The following is a 27,590-nucleotide window of genomic DNA, read 5'->3' as shown; positions in this document are numbered from 1 at the left end:
GATGCTAACACAAATGTCATTCAAATGAGTCAAAATTGGTCAGTGCTAGGAAATTTCCAAGCAAACATTTTTGTGCATACACATTTGCTAAAACGTTATGTAGATCTGTAATAAGAAATTTGCTAATGTATCGAAGTATCTTTACAAATGGAAAGTATCATATCGGATACAATAATTGCAGTAGTATCTTGTATCTATCTCGTATACGTGTTAGCAGAGTATCTTGTATCGTATATCATGATAGAATTGTAGGGTATCTTTGTCCAGCCCTGGACACGGGAAATCGCAGAATCTGAATGGATTTCTATGCTTGGGGAGAGATGTGTCAGCATGGCCTTCGTCATGCTTTCAAAGTGCTGGCATACTTACCCATGTGCAGATGGTAACGCCGGGCTCAGACAGCATGTATATATTTGTGAACCATTCACATTGTGTTGTTCCCCGCAGGGGGACCTGCGTAAGCGGGCGTTTGGTGTGTTGCGACGCCACGTACCCGAGCACACAAGGGTTGGACCCTCCCGCGTGTAGCCGTGTGCGGCTTACCTGTGTCTGGGGAAAAGGGGATCCTCGGGGTTGAGCCGATGCTGGGTGTTTGGACCTTTGAGGCCCTTTGGCATAGGCAACACACCTCTTCGGCCTCTGCTTCGCATAGACGGCACCTCCAGACTGACCCACCTGGAGGAAATCGGCAGTCGCCTTTTCCTTTCTCTCTCTACCCTCATCTTCACCTTTCTCTTCCACTTTTCTATCTTTCTTGTCTTCTATTCATTTCTTTTACCTTCCTATTTTCTGGGCGGCAAGGGTTAACCTTGTCTAATATATCCCGTCTCGGGTATTTCTATATTAGGTTATAGTGGGAACGTACCGCTGGCATACGCAGAATAGAATTTTTCTAATCCTGTGACGTCCCCAAGTTGGGCTCCGAGGTGGGCGGCGGGCATTCCTGCCGAATATAGTAATCCGATATATGGCTTCTAGTTTCCCCTCACTCCCTGATCGCTCACTGAAGAGGGGGTGCACCGACGAAACGTTAAACTTTCTGATGAAACCAGAAGAAATATTTCCCAAGTACCACGTAATACATAGTCAACATGAAACCAAGACAGTCCGTAGAATATCCCCATTTGTGGTCGCAAAATGTCGTACAGAAGCAATCGGCTCTGGTTACAAATTAACTAAGATGGGAAGCGGTGACCTTCTGGAAGTGTGTGACAAGCTTCAATACAGCAAACTGACTAAACTTGTTGTGTTTGGTGACATTCCTGTCTCTGTGGGCCCCCGCTGGTCAATGAACACTGTGCGTGATGTCATTTCTGACGACGACCTCCTTGAACTCAGTGAAAGTGAGCTGTTGGATGGACGGCAAGACCAAAACGTTGTAAAGGTGCAACGAATTAAGTTAAGACGTGATGACAAGGAAATCCCAACAAAGCATGTAATAATAACGTTCAGAACAAGTGAACTGCCTGATTCGATAGAGACCGGATATTGTAAACAACTTCGCGTACGACCATACATCCCCTTCGTGCCGATGCTTCAAGTGTCAGCGTTTTGGGCATGGGTCTCAGAGCTGCCGAGGGCATGCTACTTATGCAAAATGTGCATCTAAAGACCACACATCAGATAACTGTTCTTCCGCAACCCACTGCGCTAACTGTGACGGAGACCACCCTGCCTATTCGCAATCGTGCCTGTCATGGAAGAAAGAAAAAGGAATAATCGAACTGAAGGTCAAACTAAACATTTCTTTTCCAGAAGCGCGCAAGCGTTTTTCTGTCCACCACCAATCGAATTCGTCCTAGTGATGTGACGCGCCGGGGGGCAGTGCCACATCCTCTGGCGGCCGCGCAAGTCACACGGAGTGTGACGGCAGTTACACCATCAGCCCCCCTGGCGGGAGCAGCCACTGCTCTTCCGCCCCCTACCACGAAGGGCCAGCAGACCCCCGAGCCTGCCGGTCCCAGGGCCACTGCTCGTGTAGACAAGCCCGAAAAACCCCCGAGAGTGCCTGCTGAGCGGGCGTCATCCAGCACCTCTGAAAAGGTGATGGATGTAACAAAAACTTCTCTGGCGTCTCAGACGCCGAAGGAAGGGCGTTGCTCCCTGGAGCGCGCCAACAAAAAAGAAATACCCCGCATCAAGGGGCCTGCAAAGGTCTCTTGAGCCAACCTAATTGATCTCTTGACACACACCATAAAACACTTCCGATATGGACACACAGATAATGCATTGGAATATGAGAGGTTTAATACATAATAATAATAATAATAATATAATAATAATAATACCTTTATTGCCAATGATCAGAACAGTACATTCATACAGGCCTGCCAAAGCCTTTGAAGGCTTGAGCGGCAGCGCCTGGCAGGCAGCAAAACCATACACGGTACATTGATATACCACTTATAAGCAGCGAACACAAGTATAGAACACCAAAAAAAAGGTTATTAGAATTTATACATTGTCTATGAAAAGAAATTTCATTGAGCATAATGGAACACAGAAGTACAGCAATGCGTGTGAACAAAAATTACCATGAGATAATGCATAACCATATACCAGACTGACCGTCATGGTGCAAAGGAATTGCATAGTCACATGCACGAACGCAAGCAATAACGGCAAATTAAAGGAACAAGTACGCCTTTACGAACAGATACGCCTTAGCAGTCTCCTTAACTTATATTTCGTGAGATGTTCCTTAATATCTTGATGATATTAAGGAACTCCTTCGCAAGTTTAATCGAAGCGTGCTGTGTGTACAAGAGACGCACCTCAATCCTTCACATACTCTCTCAAACAATATGCCATTTACTGCAAAGATCGCAGTGACGCTCTCGCCTCGTCAGGTGGTGTTGCTATTATAGTTGATAAAGGTGTCGCCTGCCAACATTTACATCTACAAACGCCCCTTGAGGCAGCGGCAATCAGAGCCATGCTATTTGATAAGTTAGTCACGGTTAGCTCTCTGTACATCCCTCCATGCCATCAACTTTCCACAGCGGAATTCCAGAGCTTTATCGCAGAACTCCCCAAACCTTACATTGTAGTAGGTGATTTAAACGCAGATAACACCCTCTGGGGAGATTCTCGTTATGATACGAGAGGGCGCTTATTAGAAAAGTTCCTTTTATCCTCCAATGCATGCTTACTAAACAAGAAAGAACCCACATTCAACAGCGTGGCAAACAAAACGTTCTCATCCATTGGCTTAAGTATAACATCAAGTACACTAGATCCATACCTGGAGTGGGACGTGATAAAAAATCCATATGAGAGTGACCATTTCCCAATTGCCTTAAAGTTAACAAAAGGCGATAAGTGTTCCCCACATCTGCCACATTGGAAGGTCGACTGTGCTGACTGGAAACGATACAGAGAGCTGACACATTTGATCTGGGATGACAACTGTACTCTCTCAATTGATGATAGAGTATCATATTTGACGGCATTTATAACTGATGCTGCATCAATATGTATCCCTCAAACGAATGGATCACCCTCTAAACGGCATATTCCTTGGTGGAATGAGCAGTGTAAGGAAGCCCGCAAAAACCAAAATAAGGCTTGGAGTCGCCTTCACGACTGCCCAACTACCGAGAACTTGATCAGCTTCAAGAAAATAAAATCGGAAGGTAGAAGAACGCGCCGCCTTGCCAAAAGAGAAAGCTGGCAAAAATACATCTCTTGTATTAATTCTTATAGAGACGAAAGAAAAGCCTGGAACAAGGTAAACAAAATAAAAGGGCGCGAAACTTATCCTCTACCATTGGTAAGTACACAAGGAGACACACTCATTGACCAAGCTGACTCTCTAGGGGTACATTTTGAAAGGATTTCTAGCTCATCCCACTATTCAGATACATTTCTGAGATACCGGCAGCAAGCGGCACGACTGCCTCTGGGTCGGAAAGGAAATAGCAGCCAACCTTACAACCGCCCATTTAGCATGGTGGAATTTCAGGCTGCGCTCAATGGCTGTAACAAGTCCGCTCCAGGAAGTGACAGAATATTGTATATAATGATCAAACACCTACACGCTGAAACCCACATAACACTACTGTCACTTTTCAACTGTGTTCCCTGCAAGGAAGCAATAATTATTCCAATACTAAAAGACAGCAAGGATCCAACTTCGGTCAACAGCTATAGGCCTATAGCGTTGACAAGTTGCCTATGTAAACTCTTTGAAAAAAATGGTTAACCGGCGTCTCCTCCATTTTCTTGAAAGTAACAAACTAGTAGATCCCCTACAGTGTGGTTTCAGGGAAGGTAGATCCACAACTGATCACCTTGTCTGCATCGAGATGAATATTTGCGATGCTTTTGTGCATAAGCAGTTCTTTTTGTCAGTATTTCTTGACATGGAGAAGGCTTACGACACCACGTGGGTGGTTCGGAATTCTCCGTGACCTGGCCGAAATGGGAGTCCGAGGTAATTTGCTGAATGTCGTCCAAAGTTACCTGTCTAAGCGCACGTTCCACGTCAGAGTTGTTAATGTGCTATCTCGTCTATTTACAGCAGAAACAGGTGTACCACAAGGTGGCGTGCTTAGCTGCACTCTATTCGTTTTAAAAATGAACTCGCTTTATACTATCATACCACGTACAATGTTTTATTCTGTGTATGTAGATGACATACAAATAGGTTTTGAATCGTGTAGTCTTTCCATCTGTGAGCGAAATGTACAGCTTGGGCTAAAAAAATTGTCAATGTGGGCTGACGAGAATGGGTTTAAATTAAACCCGCAAAAAAAGCATGTGTGTTCTCTTCTCGAACAAGAGGTATATTACCTGAACCCTCTATTTACCTTAATCGACAATAGCTCCCAGTGAGCCATGAACATAAATTTTTGGGCCTCATGTTGGACACTAAATTAACATTTATCCCCACTTTAAATATCTGAAGGCGAAGTGTATGAAGACAATGAATCCTGGGGAAGTGACAGAGATGCCTTTTGAGCCTGTATAAAAGTCTGATAAGGTCATGCCATGACTATGGTGCTATAGTTTATAGCTCTGCTACGCCTAGTGCCTTGAAGATGTTAGATTCGATTCACCACTTGGGTATTCGTCTTGCTACAGGTGCCTTCAGGACTAGTCCCGTAGAGAGCCTGTATGTTGAATCCAACGAATGGTCTCTTCATCTACGAAGAGCATATTTATCTTTCTCTTACGCCTTGAAAGTTAAATCAGATATTCAGCATCCATGTCATTTTGCAATTAGCGACTTGTCCACTGCCAGGCTATTCCATAGCCACCCAGCCATCAGGCCTCCTCTGTCCCTCCGAGTGGAAGCACTGTCAGAAGAAACAGGCGTCCCTTTTCTAGAAAATATCCCAATGGCTCCTACTCGGTTCCCACTGCCTTGGGAGTGGCGAACTGTCCAATGTGACGTATCTTTCTTAGAAATATCGAAACGAGCGCCTGAGGTGCACATACAATCACATTTTCTTGAACTAAAAGAGAAGTATTCCTGTGCTGAATTTTACACGGATGCTTCGAAGTCTGCTGATGGTGTTGCTTATGCAGCTCTTGGACCATCATTTTCAATATCTGGGACACTAAACCCACACACAAGCATCTTTACAGTGGAAGCATACACTATACTCTCGGCTATTAAACATATCAGGCTCACAAACGTAGCTAAGGCTGTTCTCTTCACAGACTCATTAAGTGTCGTGAGAGCACTAATTAGTTTATAAAAACATAAGAATTCCGTTTTGAATGAGCTGTATAACTTATTGTGCGCCCTATATATGTGCGATCAAGTGATTGTTATATGCTGGGTACCCGGTCACAAAGGTATAAAAGGGAACGAAGCAGCTGACGAAAGCGATCAGTAACTTTTAGCAACAGAGATGGAAATATTCCCATCCCTGCCACAGACCTAAAGCCTTTTCTGCGCCATAAATTAAGGAATCATTGGCAAGGCAAGTGGGATACACAAGTAATGAATAAGCTTCACATAATAAAACCAAAACTGGGGAACTGGATAAGTGGGAAAACAGCACGTTACAAGGAAGTAATTCTTTGCCGATTAAAGATAGGCCACACATACAGTACTCACTCTTATCTCTTGACTGGAGGCGATCCCCCGATTTGTGGTAAGTACGGCAATAGTCTGACAGTACTCCATGTCCTTATTCAGTGCCCTGCAATAGAAACAGAGAGCAAAAAGTATTTTCCTTCTGCATATCGTGAAAATACACCTCTTCACCCTGCATTTTTTCTTAGTGATGAACCACTTTTTAACCTGAAATTAGTCTGTTTTTATTGGAAACAGATACTCTCAAAATCATTTGGACAGGTAATTTTTAGCACACGACTAACAGCCCTTCTAATAAAATGGCTCTTTTCAGGTTCTAATCACTGTGATGTGTTGTCTTGTTCCATCATGTTTTTAACGAAACCCAATTGCCATCGTCCATGCCCTAATCAGTGTCATTATTTTAGTACCTATTTATTTTACGCCATTTACAGCGACAGTTTTTAGGCCTTTCTACAGACATGTCACATTTACCATGATGAATCCACTGCCCACTGCATTCACAATACATTTTTAAAATTACCTTTTGGCATGGCGCTCTTTGGCCATACTTGGCCCTTGCGCCATTGAACACCACATATCATCATCATCATCACATTGTGTTGTTGGAAGTTCAGCACTTGTCGTCTTGTCTCTGTCCATGTCTTTTTTGCACTGCCGCCTTTTCAAATATGTACCAACATGCCCAATTTGCCACATCAATCCCCGAACAGAGCTTTGCTCATGTGATGGGGAAAGAGGGGTGCTACTTATGTGCTAAGCCTACAGGTAAATCTTTGCTAATAAAGTGTGTGTGTATTTTGCAAAAAGTATGTGCTCAGGGCAAACATAAAGGTGTGCTTTAGTCGCCTACCATGGTTGTCAGCCGAGCAAAGTGCACAGTGGCATTTTGCTTGGTGTAGGGCACTACTACATACATTACGATGAAATACTTGAAGCTCGCACATGCTGTGTTTAAGCTGCGTGCTTTGGCCCATAGCTAGCACCTCAGTGCAAGAGTCAATGAATACCTTTGCATTTAGCAGTTCCTTTTTAATGTGATGTCTTATTGGCTCTTGCTGGGCAGTGAGTGAACAGAGGTGCTGGGAAAATTGGTTGCTCTGAACTCGCTGCTTTTGGCTGTTAAAGAAAACGGCATGAAATAGTGTGGTGCCTTATTTCAGTGAGAGCAGCATGTTTGTGTCCAAGAGGTGCTTCATTCTCAAGACTTGTGGCTCCACCACATTGCTGAATGCAGTCCAGCCTCTGCTCTATATTGTCCAGGAGCTAACAGGCTTCAATGAAGTGCTGGTGAGTAGGATAGCCTGCGGTATTCCTTGTCCCAAGTTTTACAAGTTCACCATGAGATGCCTAATTTTTAGGGTTCCCTTACAATGGTCGTATGAAACTAATAATTCTAACAATTTTCATTTGCATCCAGTTTAGGGTAAGACTGATTTCAATTTGGCCTACACTGATTTTTAAAGAATAACACTCTTTGACTGGCTTTTAGAGCCTTTCTTTTCTTTTTTTACTTGCTCGGTTATTCTGACCTAATCGTAGCAGCTCTACCCGCAAATAGAAATATATCAACTGAAATTTCTGCTGTTGTGTCAATGCTTAATGCATAAACTTAATGTTTCTGTTTGTCTGTGGCACAGATTCAGGGTGTGCACCAACCAGGAAAACCGGGAAGTCTCGGGGATTTCGAATAGTCCGGAAATACTCTGAGAAAACTCAGGGAATTTGTGCTTGTATCAGGGAAAATTGGGTGTAATCTTTTTGAAATAGAACGAAAGTTGTGGTATTGCTGGCTCGAGTAACAGAGAGGAATTGTGAAGAACCTACTTTGACGCCTTTTTGTCGGCTGGAGGAGTTTCCAGTGTACAGTCAACGACCGGCTTTCCGGATGCCCGATAATTCGGACAGTTTCACGGCACCATCACCTACCCGATAGTCAGTGTGTAAGAACATCTGAAATTCCAGATGCAAGAACCCCTAGAGTTTCTAAATAAATACCCCAGAGGGAAATGGAGTGCTAGTGTCTACGGGGCTTTCATGAGTATGGTGTCTAGATAGATATCATGAGCGTTGCCTCAACCTACAGGGCATAGAGTTTCTAAAAATACCCTAGAGGGAAATGTGGCGCTAGTGTCTACGGGGGTTATCATGAGCGTCGCCTCAACCTACATGGGAATGATGGGAAGTACAGGCTTCGGATTGACTTCGGTCTTTAGACTAGTGGCGTTTGCTTTTGGCGCAGTAAACAGCGCTATACTCAAATATTATCGCGTAAAATCTAATTATATTTCTGCAGTATGTTACATAATGCACAACACGCTACATAAACTTTGCATGACTTTGAGATGGAAGCATGGTTTACTATAGTTTGTCAGCAGGACACACCAGGGTATGCATACTTGTGCAATTCTGTTCCCAATTTAACGCCAAAGAATAATTATTTATTCACTTTTGCAACAGCAAAACAACCGTGCATGTACTTATATAAAAATACTCATCAAGTAGTTCTGGAAATAAAAATGTTGTATTGTGACAAAGCGTTGCGCCCTTGAGAGGAATGCCAAGGTCGGGAATGCTACAAGTGTCGTCTGCTACGACGCCTGCTCGCTGCAAACGCGAGACTTTTCTCGCAGACGACAGGCACTTGCGAACTCTCTCGCTCTTTCGAAAGGTTGCGTCGGCTGTCACAATTGCTGAACGTCTTCAAGTACTTTTAAGCAGATCTGCTGCAGTGCTAGCTAGGACGCTAGTGGCGTCCTACGAGTATGCTCCATCATATTTTATATTGGCGTACCGCTTCCGAAGCGTTACAGCGCGGCTTTGCGGGTACCCATTGTGCGACACTAGACTACAGCTAGGAAGCAGCTATCTTTTCTACCACAAGTAAGTTTGTGTTCTCAAAGTCCTAAAACACGCATTTCAATGAGCACATAATGAAGCCCTCAATAAAATTTGATTGTCAAGCCACTAGAAGTACAATTGTATATGTCTTGTATCAGTAGTGCCTTCTTTGTTCTATTCTGAAGTTTCATAAAGCACGTAACGCTACAGTGCCAACCTAACACACTTAACAAACAAAGGTCTAAACGCTCAAAACATGTTCTTTCAACGTTTACGATGCCGCCGCTTTCTCGTCACGGCTTCGACGCCACACCGCGACCCAAGCATCGTCCCAGTCACTGACCCAGCGCGCTATCGCCACTCCGAGCAACATAACAAACGCAGAGAGCTTTGCGTTGCACTGTCGAACTGCAGGTTATAGCAATTGCAGTTGGAGCGAAAACGAAACTTTTAAAAAAATACTTGTGCACTAGTTCGCCAGTCAACAGAATGCCAATCCGAAGCCTGTACTTCCCATCATTCCCATGATGGTTGAACGATCGCAGCGCCAGATTTGCCTCTAGGTATACTAATATGAAACTCTATGCTACAGGGGAATGATGGGAAGTACAGGCTTCGGATTGACTTCAATTTTTAGACTAGCGGCGTTTGCTTGTGGCGCAGTAAATGAACCTATACTCAAATGTTATCGCGTAAAATGTAATTTCATTTCTGCAGTGTCTTATGTAATGCGCAACACGTTACATAAACTGTGTATGACTTTGCGATTGAAGTAAGTTTACTATGGTTTTTTTACCAGGACACACAAGGGTATGCATTCTTCTGCGATTCTATTCCAGATTTAGCACCAGAAAATAATTATTTATTTATTTTTACAACAGCAATAACAACCGTGCATGTACTTATGTAAATATACTCATCAAGTATCTATGGAATTACAAATGTTGTATTGTGAGAAAGTGTTGCGCCCTTGAGAGGAACGCTACAAGTGTCGTCTGCTACGACGCCTGCTCGCTGCAAACGCAACTTTTCTCGCAGATGACAGGCACTTGCGAATTCTCTCGCTCTTTCGAAAGGCTGCATCTGCTTTCACGATTGCTGAACGTATTCAAGTACTTTCAAGCACATCTGCTGCACTGCTATCAGGGATGCTTGAGGCCTCCTACGAGTATGCTTCATATTATTTTATGTTGACGTACCGCTTCCAAAGTGTTACGGCGTGGCTTTGCACCTAACCATTTTGTGACACCAGACTACAGCCAGGAAGCAGCAACTTTTCCTACCACAACTAAGCTTGTGTTAACAATGCATATAATGAAGCCCTCAATAAAATTTGATTGTCAAGCCACTAGAAATACAACTGTTTATGTCTTGTATAAGTAGTGCCTTTTTTTTCCATATTCTGAAGTTTCATAAAGCATGTAACGCTACAGCGCCAGCCTACCACACTTAACAAACCAAGGTCCAAATGGTCAAAACATGTTCTTTCAACGTTTACGATGCCGTCGCTTTCTGGTCAGGGCTTTGACACCATACCGCGACACAAACATAATCCCAGCCACTGGCCCAGTGCGCTATCGCCACTTCGAGTAACAGAACAAAAGCAGAGAGCTTTCCGTTGCACTGTCCCACTGTAGATCATAGCAACTGCGCTTGGAGCGAAACCAAAACTGCCAAAAAATACTTGTAGACTAGCTTGCCAGTCAACAGAATTCCAATCCGTTGCCTGTACTTCCCATCATTCCCATGATGGTTGAACGATTGCAGCGCCAGATTTCCCTCTAGTTACTATACTAATATGAAAATCTATGCAAGAACCCTTTGCCATCCGGTTTCACGGACTTTTTGCCGTGACTGCAGGCCTGAAATTGCATTAATCATAGCCACGACCAACTGAACTCCAGACCTGCACAGATCTTCCTGCTACAGCACGCCTAGTCTAGTTCCAGGGTGTCTACCAACCGGGAAAACCGGGAAAACCGGGAATTCTCAGGGATTTTGAGTAGTCTGGAAAAACTCGGGGAGAACTCAGGGAATTTGTGCTTCTATCAGGGAAAATTAGCTGTAATTTTTTAGAGGGTCAAAAGTCGCGGTAATGCTGGCTCGAGAAACAGATAGGACTCGTTACGAATCGTCGTCAGCTGGAGGAGTTGCCAGTGTACAGTCAACGACCGACTGTCCGGATTCCCGATAACTCGGACGGCTTCGCGGCACCACCACGTACCCGAAAGAGTAATGTATCATTACGTCTGAAATTTCAGACGCAAGAACTCTTCGCCGTCCGATTTTCTAAACGTTTTGCGTGATCGCATGTCCGAGACGGCATTAATGAAAACCACCACCGTTGCTATTTTGATTACCTCGCCGCCTTAAACCGACCGGTGCTCTCGCACGCGGATCCGCTGGCAGCCGTAGCCACCACTGCGGCAACGCTAGGCCTAGCTGCTTCGACGTTCGCTGTTAAGCTTCTTGTCGTTCGGTGCCGCGTTTCTTCATTTCTTCGCTGACAGCAATAATTTTGTCTTCGAAGCTCGGAAAGCACAGCGCATTGCATAATGCTCTTTCCCGAAAGTCTGCTTCGCCTCATTAGTCGTGTAACGCGGTGAAGCGTAACAAGCGTAGGAAGGGGCAATTGTCGCGGGACACTGTATGTATTCCTTAATTTTACACGTGTGCAGTCGACCTCGCCTGTCACAGTAGGAGCACCGATATGCCTAATAAGTGCACTGACAGGCATTCAGAGCTTTTTCAGACGTACATGTGTCGATTTTAGCCCTTAAGGGCAGTAAAAGACATGCATTTATTTTTTCGGACTGCCTGATTTTTCGGAAGCTTTCGCGGCCCCTAGGGGGTCCGAAAAATTGGACGTTGACTGTAAATTGACCAAGAGTATTCTTCAAATGGTCCGTGGGGCGAACGCGCGGCGAAAGGAGGACGAGAACAGAAAGGATCGACGCACTGAGGAATGAACGGAAAATTAAGTATGCGACCGCTTCTTTGAAGGAGCCTGCGCTCAAAAAACAAATTGTTGGCTGATGCTGAGATGCAGGTGTCCCTCATCCAAACCAAAATAAACTCTTTAAAGCAGTGAAACACAACACTGAGGCGTCTTGCGCGAGCTGAGAGTATGTCAGGACAGTTGCATGACACTGAGCATGCTATCAGTTGATAGAAATAGCTCATATTCGAAAATATTTGCTTCTGTATGCATCTCCTTTTTATTTGTACTAGAGAATGTCCAACCCGATTTGAAAAATTTTTCGAAGACATTTTATTTGCTGTGCATTTTAATAACCCCTCCCTTATGTTCTTTTTTTGAATAACATAAACACTACTCCTTAGTATTCAAATTTGATTAAGTCGGTTATCTTTAAAAAATTTTTCATATAAGCTTACTAGAGATTGACAGCATAGGGTGATAGGGTTTCAGCGCGACTTGACATAAAACATAGTTCTGTATCACTCAGGGAATTTTGCAAAAGCACTCAGGGAAAACCTGGAAAACTCAGGGAATTTGGAAATGTCAACTTGGTAGACACCCTGAGTTCGCCCCTTTTGCCGCTAGAGATAGAGTGTACGAGCAGAGTGGCGCTTGTTATAACCTGTTTGCTGTAGTCTGCTTCTGCGTTCGTGCTGCCATTTTGGCAAGCGCAAAGAGCTTGTATTGTTAGTGAATGAATAAATTCACAAATATAAAAAGAAAACAAAAATGTGCCAATGCCCTGCATTTGAATAGTGAAATTAGAGGAGGGGAAGGAGGAGCGGTGCAAGAAAGGTAAACGAGCATAGGTGGTGGCTGCAATGCTAGATGGCCTAAATTTCCCTTTCCTAGTCTCCGTAAGAGACTAGAAAAAGTGTTTTAAAAGATTCATAGGATAACCTAGTTTTCTTGAGTTCATTACAGATAGCATAATGTCGTAGACGACATTAGAATTTACTGCGGTATGCTGTAGTGAAAGGCAGATGATCAGGTAAACGTATTCGCAAGCAAGACCTGCGCCCGATATGTGCAATAGGTTGATCGAGTCTGTTTCAAGGAAAGGCGAGCATAGCTTGTTTTTAATGTTTTTGGGTGTCTAGCTCAGTAGAAAGCTTGCAAAAGATTCATCCCAGTGCTTTAAACCTACTACACCCGTTCTCTGTCACATTTTGGCATAAAAACGACTTGCGGCTCTTGCCCGCTTTTAGTGTGACCAACTAACTTGTACGGGTACCGAAACGCCGGTGTTATTTTCACCTTGACTTGGTCAGTGACCCCAATTTCTTCATCATCGTGTTACCTGACTAGACGAACTTTCATCGAACTCTTTACTACTGCTTCGGATGTGCCTGTGGCGATTTGAGTCCTAAAGGACTCCTCACCATGTCTGGCCATCTTGAGTTTTCAAGCTTCACACCGCAGCAAGAGAGATGCACTTTCATTTCATCTGCTTGTTCCCACATCGTGCAATCGCCCACACAGGCACCAAAAGCGCGGGATCATGCTCTGTGATCTGCTTGTCTGCCTCAGTATTCGTGTAGCACTGACTTGCACAGCTAGTCGGGTCTCCTTGTACACAGTGCGCAAAATCGTGCACTGCACGAAACGAGACAATCGCAACAGCTCACACGCGATACTGTCGACGCAAGTGTGCAGCGTCGCACACAAAAACAAAAAAATTGAGGAGAAAAAAAAAAATGAAGGCGCGGCCCTTGTCGTATGTGTCGTGCAATCCTCGAGGTCCGGTATGGGAGAACGCAGGGAAGGAATTTTTCTAGCAGAGGTTAGATAGGGTGAGCAGAGAGAGTGTCTTGCTTGGCAGTGGAGCTCACCTCTTTAAATCATTAGTTGGCAGTACTAAAATATTTGTCGGCTATTAATGAGCAGATTTGAAAATTCTTTTGCAGCAGAACGCTCCCTAGAGGACATGTAACAACTTCTAGCATATAACCAAAATTTGTTAGCCGGTGTGGGAGCACGCAGGGAAGGAATTTTGCTTGCAGAGGTTAGATGGGGGTGAGTGGAGAGAGTGTCGTGCTTGGCAGTGGAGCTCACCCTCCTGAAATCATGGGTTGGCGGCACTAAAATATTTCTATCTCAGCTATTAATGAGCTGATTTAAATATTTCTTTGCGGCACAACGCTCCCTAGAGGACACATAACTTCCAGCGTATAACCAAAATTTGTTATGGGACCTGGTGAAGGGCATTTTAAGGGCAGTAAAATACATGCATTCGTTTTTTCGAACTGCCCCATTTTTCAGACGTTTTCATGGCCTCTAGGGAGTCGGAGAAATCGGACATTGACTGCACAACTGACCAGGAGGATAGTTCAAATGGTCTGTGGGGTGAACACATGGCAGAAGGAACACGAAAATAGAAAGGACCTACACATGAAGAATGAACGGGAAAGGAAGCGTGTCACTGCTTCTTTGAAGGAGCTTGAGCTTTCATAAAAAAAAAATAAAATGTGGGCTGATGCCGAGGTGCAGGTGCCCTTCGTGCAAACAAGATACTCTTTGAAGCAGTGAAACGCATCACTGAGGCATTGTGCGTGGGCTGAGAATATGTGAGAACAGTTGAGGTTTACTTAAAAGCTTTTGTGAGAGGGAATATTACGTGAGAAAGTTCTGATCTCATACGAATGAGCTTGCTATCAATTGATAGAAATAGCTCGTATTGAATATATTTGCGTCTACATGCATCTCCTTTTATTCGTATTTTAGTATGTTCAAGTTGATTCGCAATGGATTTTACCTTTTTTTTTGAAGGTATTTTATTTGCTATGTATTTTACTAACCCCTCCCTTCTGTTTTCTTTACACTTCTCCTTACTGTTGAAACTGGATTAAGTAGTTTTTCTTTGTTTTTAAGATACTAGAGAGTGACAGCATCGGGTGACATGGTGTCAGCACGTCTTGAAATAAAACAGTTTTCTGTCACTCTAGGAATTTGACGAAGCCACTCGGGGAAAACCTGGAAAACTCGGGGAATTTGGAAATGTCAACTTGGTAGACACCCTGCAGATCATTCTTGCTGCAAACAGAATACCTGTTCATAGCGTCTGCACAGAAGAAAGTCTGCAAATTTTTAAATAAATGGCCATTTGAATCGTGAAACAATATTAAGTGTTCTGTCTACAAATTTTAGTACTTCTTGGCTTTGACTGCAGTATTTTACAGCTGCTGTGGTTACTAGGTCTGCTTTAACAACAGCAGTAATTTTCCAGTTTATTATTTGCATTCACTTCAGGGAAAATCTGAGTTCAAAAGAATACAAACACAGTCCCGGAGTAATTTTCAGGGCAACTTTTTTTTTTTCAGCTATCGGTATTTTCCACCAAGTGCTTCTTGACTTCAACTGTTAAGGTTGGTAGGTCTGCTAAGGCAAAGTTAGGCACCCCATCACTAATGGTCGTCAGAATAGTTTAGTGTAGTGCAGTGTGTGTGTGTGTGTGTGTGTGTGTGTGTGTGTGTGTGTGTGTGTGTGTGTGTGTGTGTGTGTGTATATATATATATATATATATATATATATATATATATATATATATATATATATATATATATATATATATATAGTGCAGGTACAATGTAGCTTCAGTGTTAAGAACATGAAAAAAAGAAAACAAATGTAAAGTTGAAATGCATTGATAGCACTGAACAGTGCCAGAAAGCAGTTACAAGGGAACAAATGCTGGCAAGAACTTCAAACTGAGCATGCCAAAGACGGCCACAAATTTCTGTCATCACTGCATCAGAAAGTGCTTTGAAATTGAAGAGTTGCTGTTTGTTTGCTTGTGCCAATTTCTTTAGTTACATCAGGCTTTGCTTCGTATAAGCAAAGTGTAGGAGTCAAGCAAGCGTTTGAAAACCTCATTATTTGTCCACCTGCATGTTGGTTGCATAATTCGTTGCTGCATTTTTTCGCAATAATTTTTTCAATGCTGCAGAACGGTTCGCGCAGCAGGCTCTCGTTTCCGAGAGTGTGGCAGTTTGTTCGTGAAGTTTGTTGTCAAACTCTTGCAGGATATTTTCTACTCCCGCAAGAACTTCATGAGACCAGAATTGCAAACCAAGCCACACACCAGCTTTGAGGATGAGGTGAGGCACTTTGTGGCTAAAAAATGAGTGCATCACTCACTTCTATCCAAGTTGTTGCCTGGATACATATGCATGCAAGGCACCATTTGAATACTGGGTTACTTGCACAACTTGAAAAGCATATGCACGCTTTTTTTTAATGCTAACCAGAGAGAAGGCTTCAGCACATGCAGCGAAATATGCGTACGCACTGGGTGCTGTCATAAAGCAAAACTGTTCTCTTTTTCATGACAGGTTGAGGTTTTGGATCGCCTTTTTCAGGGTAAGTTGATTTTGCTTCATGATGCTGTAGTTCGGACTGATCTGATGACCTCCATGTCGCAGATGGTGCAGCCTACTGCATGGGCAGAATAAACCACGACTGCTGGTGAGTGCTGCTGTTCTCAGTGCTGCAATATCAACGTTGGTGCCACAAGTATGATTTGCAGTACCTTTTGCTAGGACTTGAATTTATGTTGCAGTGATGAAGTGAAAGATATGAGCAGTATTGTTCTTGGCAATGCATTAGTGAGCTTCCGCGTTTAGTTGCTGCTCCGTGAGCATGCTCCTTGTTCCCACGGGCGGGGTAGTTCCCACGGACGGGGTACCACTACATTGACAGGGTCAGTGTAGTGGTAGTTTGTTGTGAAACCAAGGTAGGAAATAAAGGGCATCATAGCTGTCTCACTTCTCAGTGGGCACCTGAGCTGTCCTGTAGAGATAGAAGAAAGTTGCAATGAAATAGATGCATAGACAAAATAGAAAATAAGCGGAAAGGGGACTTGCGTATAAATGCATGACTATACATGAAAGAAAGAAATACTCAGAAATGTAGCTGGTGCTCTCCATAATGGCCTTTAACTTTGAGAGTACATTTGGCTGAATGTAGAATCAGGGTGTCTACCAGCTGGGAAAACTAGGAATTCTCAGCGATTTTGAGTACTCTGGACAAACTCAGGGAAAACTCGGGGAATTTGTGCCGCTATCAGGGAAAATTAGCTGTAATTTTATTGAAAGGGTTGAAAGTCTTGTAATGCTGGCTCGAGTAACAGACAGGAATTGTAATGAATCGTCTTTGACACCCTGTTGTTGGCTGGAGGAGTTGCCAGTGTACAGTCAACGACTGACTTTCCAGATTCTTCATAATTTGGACGGCTTCTTGGCACCACCACGTACCCCATAGAGTCAATGTATCGAAACGTCTGAAACTTCAGACGCAAGAACTCTTCGCCGGGCGTTTTGCCATGGCCGCATGTCCATAACAGCGTTAATCAAAGCCACCACACTGCCATTTTGATTACCTTGCTGCCTCGAACCGGTGCTCTTGCACGCAGATTTGCTGGCAACCGTTGCAACCACTGCGGCAACACTAGGCCTAGCTGCTTCGACGTTCGCTATGAAGCTTCTTGCCGTTAGGTGCCTTGTTTTTTATTAAAAGAACTCGCTGCTGTCAGCAATGGCACGGACTCCACCTTTGTGGTACTCGCGATTGGCTTAGAAGCTTGGAAAGCACGGTGCATTGCATAATGTCGGTTCCCGAAAGTCAGCTTCGCCTCTGTACAGAAATCTTGGTGAAGCATACGCAAAAGTATAACAGTGAAGCATAACAAGCATGGGAATGGCTATTGCCACTGTACACATTATGTATTCCTTAATTATACACGCATGCACACGGTTTTTCCTGTCACAGTACGAGCACCGATATACCTAATACGTGTACCAACATGCCTTCAGAGCGTTTTTGAATGTGCCTGTGGCAGTTTGAGCCCTTAAGGGCAGTAAATGACATGCATTTATTTTTTCCAACTGGCTGATTTCTCGCACGTTTTCGCGGCCCCTAGGGAGTTTGAAAAAATTGGATGTGGACTGTGCAAAGGACCAAGAAGATGCTTCAGATTGTCCGGGGGGCGAACGAGTGGCGGAAGGAGGACAAGAAGAGAAATTAAGGTCTTGCGCATTGAGGAATGAACGGGAAAGGAGGCATGCTGGCGCTGTTTTGAAGGAGCTTGAACTCGGAAAAAAAAAGCAAATTGTTGGCTGATGTCGAGATGCAGGTGTCCCTCATCCAAACCAAAATAAACTTTTTAAGGCAGTGAAACACAACACTGAGGCATCGTGCACGGGCTGAGAGTATGTCAGGACAGTTGAGGTTGACTTACGAGCTGGTGAGAGAGAATCTCAATTGTGACAAAGCTCGGGCCTAATACCACTGAGCCTGCTATCAGTTGATAGAAATAGCTCATATTCGAAAATATTTGCTTCTGTATGCATCTCCCTTTTATTCGTATTTTAGAATGTCGGACTCGATTTGAAATTTTTTTCAAAGACATTTTATTTGCTGTGCATTTTACTAACCCCTCACTTCTATTTTCTTTTTTAATAACATAAACAATACTACTGAGTATTCAAATTGGATTAGGTCGCTTTTTCTTTAAATTTTTTTTATATGCTTACTAGAAAGCGACAGCATCAGGCGATATGGTTTCAGCCTGTCTTGACATAAAACATAGTTCTGCGTCACTCAGGGAAAACCTGGAAAACTCGGGGAATTTCGAAATGTCAACTTGGTAGACACCCTGAGAATGTTTTTCCAGCCACTGTTGCATGTGCAGGCAACTGCCTCAAATAGTAGGGATGCAGTCAGGCTGTTGCAGGTTTTTTTATATCTGCAAGTAATAAAGGCCAGCACTTGTCTCAGTCCTGCAGAAGCATGTTTGTTGCAACATCATGGCCTGGAGCCTTTGAGCCATTTTTTGGCTTAGCATGTTGGGGGGGGGGGTGCCTGGTTGTTGAGCCAATGATAGTATAGCAGTTTATTCAAACATTGCTAAAATGTCCAAGAGCACAGCTTTGCCTGACGAGGCCCTTTAAGCACTCGCGCAGTCATTCCTAGACTCCTGAAGGTGTTGCAATGATTGTGACCAACAGCGAGAGCCACATTGCAAATTGTTATCATAATGTGAGAGTCTGATAATAAAGAGTATGGTTTTATTACATTTAATTTGGAGATTTCATGTCATGAGACACAATGTGTGCAAAAGGGAAATGGTCAGGAAAGATAGCCATTGCACGTTTGCTTGATTGAGAACCATGCTGAATTGCGGTACAATAAACTGCGCCTCCCTGAAGTGTTGAGCATTACGTTCCACATTTATGCATAAATGCCCGAGGGTTGGTGTAAATTCGAGTGAAAAACAATCCTAGATCAGTGCTGTGTATTTTAAGTCATCAGAAATATTGGTTGCACATGATGCCTGCTGCGCCTTTAGTATGCAAACATGTGAGAGGCCTTACTGTAATCACCATTATCAGCCTTGTTACGCCCACTGCAGGGCAAAGGCCTCTCCCATACTTCTCCAACTACCCCAGTCATGTACTAATTGTGGCCATGTTGTCCCTGCAAACTTCTTAATCTCATCCGCTCACCTAACTTTGGACCCTTGGAATCCAGTCCATAACCCTCAATTACCATTGGTTATCTTCCCTCCTCATTACATGTCCTGCACATGCCCATTTCTTTTTCTTGATTTCAACTAAGATGTCATTAACTCGCATTTGTTCCCTCACCGAATCCGCTCTTTTCCTATCCCTTAATGTTATACATTTATGCTTGCACAATGCTTGCACAATTAAATTCTGCACTGAAAAGTGCATTTCACAGGCCTCCACTGTAACTAAATGTGCCAGTGAATGAAGAATTCCTAGGCATCATATTTGATGGGATCTTGTGTTGCACTGTAGCTGCTACAGATTTATCTACTTCTAGTGTAGCTATGGTGTTCAGCTTTGATTTCTAGTCATTGTGCTTTCTTTTGAATAGAGGCAGAGTGCTAATTTACTCATGCAATCAGGTGCACATTAAAGGTGGTCAGAACTGATCTGGAGCCTTCTAGCCTCTATTTCTTTAGAAGCTTATGCGCACTAACAATAACAGTGCTGTAGTTTGTGGGTTAGCAACACATCTGTTAAGTGCACTACATCGGAACTACAGTTGTCAACTGGTGCCTCCTTATGGCATCCACAGATGACAGCGTACATCAACAGTGCTTGAACAAGAGACAACACCTGTGTCAGGGCAACCACTGCCAATCATTTCAAGTCCTCCTGTGAGCTCTGTTACACTTTGAGCTGTTTGAAAGACTTGTTGTTATCAAGACAACAAGGTCTTGCTCTGCAGGAAGTGGAATTTTGTGTGCATAAGTTGTCGGGGAGTTGTGTAACTAAGTGGTGGATTACTACTATTTCTACAGCCGAGGTATGCACACTATGGCTTGGAGTAACCACACCTTTGCATTTGTGAGTTCAATTGGGCTGGTTTGTACATTACTGAACTTGAAGGAAACACTGCAACGAAACAGGACGTGATCAGAGTAGACAAACTCGGTGCTGACAAACAACCAATTTTTATTGCATGTCAGCATTGATATATACTGGAAGTACAATCTGTAGAAGGGGAAAGAAAGCAAGGGCATAAGATATCGTAATCTTGGTCTGCTCGTATTCTTAATCTGTGCTAGTAACTCACCCCTGCATGTAGCCTGTAATACTATATGCACATTTGCCTATAAGTGTATTATCATACGATACTCAATGCCATCATCTCAGAATGGTGTAACACTTAGGTAGAGGAACTAATTGTTAACAAATGCAAAACCATGTTTATCTGCAGTCCCAATTCTCTCAGGTTTTTGTATTCAGTAAATAGGCTCCCTCTGGAATCAGTTGATATGTGCATGTTTCTAATACCACTTTATCTGCTGCCAAAATGCTAGGCTTCCAGAAACATACGCAACAGTCCAAAACATGCCTGCACTTGTATGACCTAAACTGGAATATGCCTCTGCACATGTCATTGACATTCTCGAATCGGTTCAAAACTGCATTGCTCGTTGATTTTCTTAATACTGGCATGACAGCAATGATGCATCACGGAAATTAGTATTTGGTCTTCCAACACTGTCTCTCCATCAGTGCATTGCTAGCCTTTGTTTTTGTGACAAATTATTTTGCAGTACATTGACACCCTGTATCACCCTCACATTGCTCATATCGTTTTGGACCTGCAGATAGTTTTGTGGCCACAAGTTGTGGGGAGCACATGCATGTTATGAGCGCATTAAGAACTGGCATAGACACAGGAGAGGTGCACTAGCTATGCCCTCTCCCAGTTCTATCCCATGCTGATGCACCCTTCCCCCGGCTTGCAGGAAAGGAAAAGGTCCCCGACACGGGAGGGCATTCCTCTCACAAAGGTAGAAAGGTATAAAAAGCGTCGCCAGGGGAGACGCTCTCTCTGGCGCCCCAACCTTGAATCTGGCCAACAACCTCTGGGTATACCTGCTATAACCCGTTAAATGACCTTGTTGCCCGACTATCATTCGCAATGATGCAAGCGTATTACCTATTAGAGAGTGGACTTTCCCTCTGTAAGTGTTACTTTCAAGCAGTTACTTTCAAGTTCAAACATTCTTTGCCTTTTTTCCTTCATTTTTTGGCTTGGTGGCAGACTGGAATGGCCTCCCTTTTCCCATTGTTGACATCACCTGCCCATCCTTATTTTAATTTGTAAGCATTCTTTGCCAAGTACCCCAGCCCTGTCACGTAAAAAGTGTAATGCCTTGTATCTGCACAAAAATGCATGATTTGCAAAGTGAAGACATTTAATTGTTATAATAGTCTAAATGTAGATGATTGGTAGCTTTGTAAGTGATAAGGAACGATTTAAGCCAAACATATAAATAAACAGAGAATACCTATAGGGATACATAGGGCTCCTTAGAAAATGCATGGGGAAGCTTGTAGTAGGGTTGGGCCAACTTGAAATTTGCGGGTGGATCAGCTAATAGCTTGAGGGTGGGCCAACCAGAAGTTCGGGGTATGCTTAGGCAACCACAGTAGAGCTTCTGCGTTCTTTTTACTTTTTAGATTGGCAGTTGTAGGCAGATTTACATTGGTTGTGCAGGTACCTGTACACTTTGAACACTCCTCTGGGCTATCGTGGATTTCAAGTGGCTGATCAGACCCTGGAGGTGATCATGCAGGACTTGGATCAGAAAGTGATGAGTATCTTCACCCGAGAGGGATCTTCAAGTGCCAGGGATGCGACACAGAAGTCTGGCATTGACCGGCTGTACCCAACAGCCACACTTGACGAGTATCTCTTCACTCCCTGTGGATACTCGGTTAATGGTATTCTCAAAGGAGTACGTACACCTTGTTTGCTTAACTGCACTACCTATTGCAAATGGTGGCAGCTGCAGTTTGAATGCATGCCATGCGAATGTTTCCCACATACAAGTGAGGGATTTTTACTGGCTCATGTCCAAAGAAAGGATGGACATTTCCCATGATTCATCAGCTGACCTCTCTATCCAAGCATGGTGACAATACGGAGACTGTTGTATGTCATCCTGTTGAACAATGTGTGCTCCTACAAATGTAAATTTGAGTGCTGAAGTTCAATCAAGCACTGTTGTTCCAAAAAGAAAAGCAGTCCTGCCAAGGAAATTCATTGTAGAATTAGCAGATGTCAGATCTCTCCAATCGCACCATATGCAAAACATCCCATGGGCCACGTGCTTCAAAACCCAGACACGTTGATTAGCAAATGCAAAACTTACTGGCTGTTGTGTCCTCTTTTTGACCACAACAGAATAAGATGTCTGCACACACTGTAAGCAAATGCAAATATTTTCAGTCTGTATAAATTGCTGATCAGTACGAGTATCAATTTTCAATCGCCCATAAATTCTCAGCGTCTGAGCAGACTTTTAGAAGTGGCCATGGTGTATGTTAGTGAATTCCCTTTCATAGTAGCTCGTTGGCTCACAAATTTAAATGCAGTTATGTTCGCATGCATGATGACTCATACTGTTTTTCAGTTTGCACAATAATGCATACCAAACCCACATTCGTACATTGTGCTAGCATTCACTGCAAATGCTTGAGGCAATCGTGGAAAGACAGCAGGGATTGCTGGCAACAGACATCCTGCTGCACAATATCCCAGTTGGCAAGTTTCACATTGCCCAGGCTGCCATGTGGAAATGCAATTTGGGAACGGATCTGGAAAGCAACCTCAAGGTTTCTAACAATGGGCCGCAGCTTAAAACTCGCTGAACGTAGAAGTGATTCAGCAAGCAAGAGGAAAGTTTTTTTTGCTGGGTATCCGAAATGTTGCAGACAAATAAAGTAAGTCAGTGTGTTTGAATAGTGCCATTTTCTTTTCCACTACACAAATATTTAATAATAATTACCTTGGAATGTTGAATCAAATACCAAACATTTTCTACCTGTCTACACACTGATATTGGTGAACAAAAATTGATTGGCCAGCAAAGGGTACCTGCGGATATAGTGTCTTCTTTTTGGCTTGCTGTGCCGATACCTGGCAGGGGGACATTAAATTACATTGGATTTGTATCATTGCTAATATGCAAGAAGGATCAATTGTTGGGCTAGTTGGTTCTGCATAGTTGAGCAGGTAAATTAGCGGGATAAACATCATAAGAAAGGGAGACAAAGACGAGCATAATCAGAGCTGTTTAATGGCAAGGAAAGGTTCTACATACTATATATCCTCTGGTCAAGCTTGCACATACAGAACAATATGAATGGGCAAACGTACATCAAGGGCAGTTGTGCAAGAAGTAGAATTTGGAATCAAGTAATGCGATAAATGGCTCTCGCACACCATTCTTTTTGATATATATCATGTCATATATCAGCTAAACCGAACATTGTGTGAATGACCTCTTAAGGGAACGTGTGCAGAAAAAAAATGTTAGGCAGCATGTTATGCTGCTGTAGCACGTGAAGGCAAAAGCCTGCTGCACACGTGGTAGTGCATTAAGTTATACGATCAGCGGGATCAGACTTCTTGCGAGGCATTACGAGTGGCAGTGTGGTGTAAGAGAATGGCGCCGTAGGTCGAACCCCTCAACTACACCATGCACTATCTAAAGGTTCTTTCTTTCTTCTTTCATTTGTTCTTTTACAGCAAAGCTGTTTGTGGCTAGAGTTCCGTGCATTTTTTGTGTCTGTCAACAAATCTGTAGTGACTATGCATGTTCAGTCGTATTGGCCTCTGCATTTAGATTGCTGTATAGATTGCTTTGCAATGTAGGCCAATATAAAGGCAGATAAACTGGCATAAATTAGAAAGCCACAACCACGAATATTGTCAGACCATCCCACGTAGTACTATCCATTTGTATTCAGCTGAAGAATTGCAGCTCTAGAGTTCCCTCTAGTGAATTTGAGTACAGGAAAGTCAAGGGATAAGCCACAGGGGAAATCTACATCATTGCATAGGTCTGAAAAAATGAGTTGGGGAATATATTTGCAACTAGAATACATCTTTTGAGCCACATGCAAGCCAATATTTCATGATCATCAGCAGCAGCGGCCTATTTTATGTCCACTGCAGGTCGCCAATATTTGCTTTGATGTAACTGATCCCACATCGTCAGCATTGCTACAGTGGGAGTCATTATTTCTAGCAGCATAGCAGCAGGCTAAATAGGTGTAAATTGAGCAATAAATCTTAATGATGAGCCCCCCAAAAATTTATGTAGTATCCATTTATGAGAAATGTTCAAATTTGATTTTAAATGTTGGTTTCCATGAAAAATTCGAGGGAAATACAATTACTTGGTCATATGTTATATTACTGCATTTCTTTATTACATGGTTTGGCTGCACATACAATTCGTAAAAAGTGCAATTTTCCATTGCTTGTACCTCTTGTGATCGAGGAAGAACTCTGCTTTGTCAGAAAAACGAATTTATAACTATTAGAAGATGCTTTGTAATTCTGCAATTATCCTCTTGTCTGGCATAGGGGCAGGCATAGGCCAGATATGATGTGAGGTATGTTCGTTAAGTCATAATTATACTAATTTGTACTGTCATTGTAGCAATAACTATTCTAATCTTTTAATCGAACATGCCCTACCTCAGTGTAACAAATGTTTCAAAGCCCAACTGTCTAGAGCATTACCTGTATGCAAACTAACACACATCACATCTACACCAAGCATAAAAGTGGTGCTTTGATTGACATCTGCTTATGGCATTTGTTACAGCCTGCAGGCAGGAACACATAATGTGTCAATCACTTGCATGACAGCTAGTATGCAGAAAGTGAAACTTTGGGTACAATAGTTTAAGTTTATCGTGCCTTGTTTTCTTTAACGCGACCTTTAAAGTTATGCTTGCCTCGAAGAAAGCCATGATTCTGAAACATTGAAATAGAAAAGCATCTTTCCCCCTCGTACTGCAGTTGGCTTGTTACATTTAGTATTTCAATTGAATGCAATTTCTTTTCAGGGTTATTACTTTACGATCCACATCACGCCCGAGCCACACTGCTCCTATGTGAGCTTTGAGACCAACGCTCCACAGGTGAGCTATAGTAGCTTGACAAGAAATATACAATACCTTTGACAATTGTATAATCTTTTGCATAATCTTGATATAATAGCTCCATCCTATAGAAGCCGTAAATGAAATAATAAGTTCACCTAGATTACAGTTGTGGAATCCCAAATAGGCTGCACAAGTCTGGAGGAATGCTGAAAGCAATACAGCAGTAGTGGTAGTGCTTACATCATTGTCATGTACCGCATTTATTTGAATCTAGGCCGTATGCCAAACTCTAGGGTCGGCTTAGGTTCGAGAATTTTAAACAAACGCGCCAGGTTGTAACTTAAGATGATAAATATGGTGCATAGCTAGTATAATGAACTAGAATATTTCTAGTTTACTAGAATAGCCAGCATCATCTAGAAAAGTCAGTATCACAGCCGTTATTAGCTGTGCCAGTAACCAACTGAACTACACGAGCAACGTCGCTATTTTGACCTGCGTTGTATCGGTGTGTGGTGTGGCCCATAGCGTGGTGTTATTGTAATGGCACCAAACAGGCGATGTCACTGTAGTGCCGCTTTCAAACCAAAAGTTGTGTTAGCCGCAAAGGCATCGTCAAACGTTCCAGCCCGGCGAGACTTCAGCATCGATGAGAAAAATTTGGAGGACACTTAAGCTTCGCATTCAAGAGTGGAATGTGACAGCATTCAAAGAACCCCGACTACTTCTCACGCTTCCCGGCAACTGGAGCATATGTAACCGTAATGTTTACCGGGAAGTGCTTGCTGTGAACGCTATGCATGAAGGCAGGCTTTGTGGTGGAACCACGGCCTCTTGTGTGGGCCGCAATGTGGCAGAGGCAAGCCCCAGCTGGAGTTATTGCAAGGAATCGGATACACCGCTCTGTGGGCCCCAAGACACCCATCACGCCTGCACACGCAAAATGTGAAGGGGTTTCTTTGAGTTTTTACGTAACAGAATTATCTTTTCTCGTATAGTCAAATTACAATCCGAGAGCTATCATGTCTGTAGGTTGTGTGCAAGTCGTAGTTTACGATTTTTCTACGTATTGTCACAGTGCCACGAGAGGGACAAAGACGACGATCACTAACAAGACGAAAGAGACGATGTAGTGGGGCTAACCTTACGTTCGGCCATACTGGTTGTACTGGCCATACCTTCTGCAGAGTAAACATGGTCCCATTTAACCTTATATATATGCCCGTTTCATTTTTGGTGGAGGTGCTGGGTATTGCACAATACGGAACTCCGCAGTGGGCCCGTCCTCGGCCGTCCTACCATGCTGACAGACGACCAGGCTGCTGGATTAAGTATGGCGTCGGCACCCGGTGCACGCGGGCCGTCAGCATCAGCGACACCGCAATTGTCAGTTGTCTGGACCCATCCGCGCGAACTCGGCACCTTCTCTGGTAACGGCACTGACAAATTCGACATCGAAGAATGGCTTGGCATATACGAACGCATCGCTGCACACAACCGATGGGACCCGACAGTGATGCTTGCGAATCTTCTCTTCTACCTCCAGGGACCAGCATGCACCTGGTATGACACACTTGAAGAAGGGTTGTCCAGCTGGGACGTATGCAAGCAAAAACTTCGCGACCTCTTCAGCAAGCTCGTTGGTCGTAAGTGCGCCACTGCGAAAGACCTATCCTGTTGAGCTCAGACAGCTACCGAGTCGTACGTTGTGTACATCCTTGCTGTCCTAGCTCTTTGCCACCGCATCGATACCAGTATGCTCGAGGGTGACAAAGCGAGGCACATTCGGAAAGGCATCACCGATGATGCGTTTAACTTGCTCGTTTTTAAGGACTGCTCGATGGTAGATGAAATTACCTGTGAGTGCAGACGTTTCGAAAACTCGAAGCCGTCGCACTGCTGGACAGTTCATGCTGCTTCCCATCACCGGCGCCTACCTGTCACTGCCCTGATCAACACTGGAGCACACATCTCGGTCATGAGCGCTGATCTCTGGAAGTGGCTCAAGAAAGCGCTCACTCCTGCCGAGTCCCACGTCGTACGCGTCGCTAATGGGGCAACTCCCACTGTGCTGGGAATGTGTGCCGCTTGTGTCAGCATCGCCGGTCGCCATACATATATATTGTTCCATGTACTTGACCATTGTCCTCACGGCGTGATCCTTGGCCTTGACTTTTTATCTGCCCACTCGGCTATAATTGACAGCTCGGCTGGTGTAGTCAAACTTGATTTCCCTGATGTTACTGACACCGTACCGATCCAGCTCCGTTGCACT

The 27,590-nt window shown here is 43.6% G+C and overlaps 1 protein-coding gene across 1 annotated transcript in view; it reads left to right on the top strand.

The window, feature by feature from the left end:
* The window catches only part of SamDC (S-adenosylmethionine decarboxylase), a 186,151-nt gene that overhangs the window by 120,690 nt on the left and 37,871 nt on the right, over positions 1-27,590 (top strand). Inside the window, exons 3-8 of the mRNA XM_065451714.1 lie at positions 7,213-7,339; positions 15,893-15,967; positions 16,202-16,229; positions 16,292-16,334; positions 21,909-22,149; positions 25,277-25,351. Coding sequence (XP_065307786.1) covers positions 7,213-7,339; positions 15,893-15,967; positions 16,202-16,229; positions 16,292-16,334; positions 21,909-22,149; positions 25,277-25,351 — 589 coding nt within the window. The remainder of the gene's footprint in view (positions 1-7,212; positions 7,340-15,892; positions 15,968-16,201; positions 16,230-16,291; positions 16,335-21,908; positions 22,150-25,276; positions 25,352-27,590) is intronic.

This window comes from Dermacentor albipictus, chromosome 5 (assembly GCF_038994185.2).
Source record: "Dermacentor albipictus isolate Rhodes 1998 colony chromosome 5, USDA_Dalb.pri_finalv2, whole genome shotgun sequence".
Classification (NCBI taxonomy): Eukaryota; Metazoa; Arthropoda; class Arachnida; order Ixodida; family Ixodidae; genus Dermacentor; species Dermacentor albipictus.
This window is presented reverse-complemented; position numbering and strand designations above follow the sequence as displayed.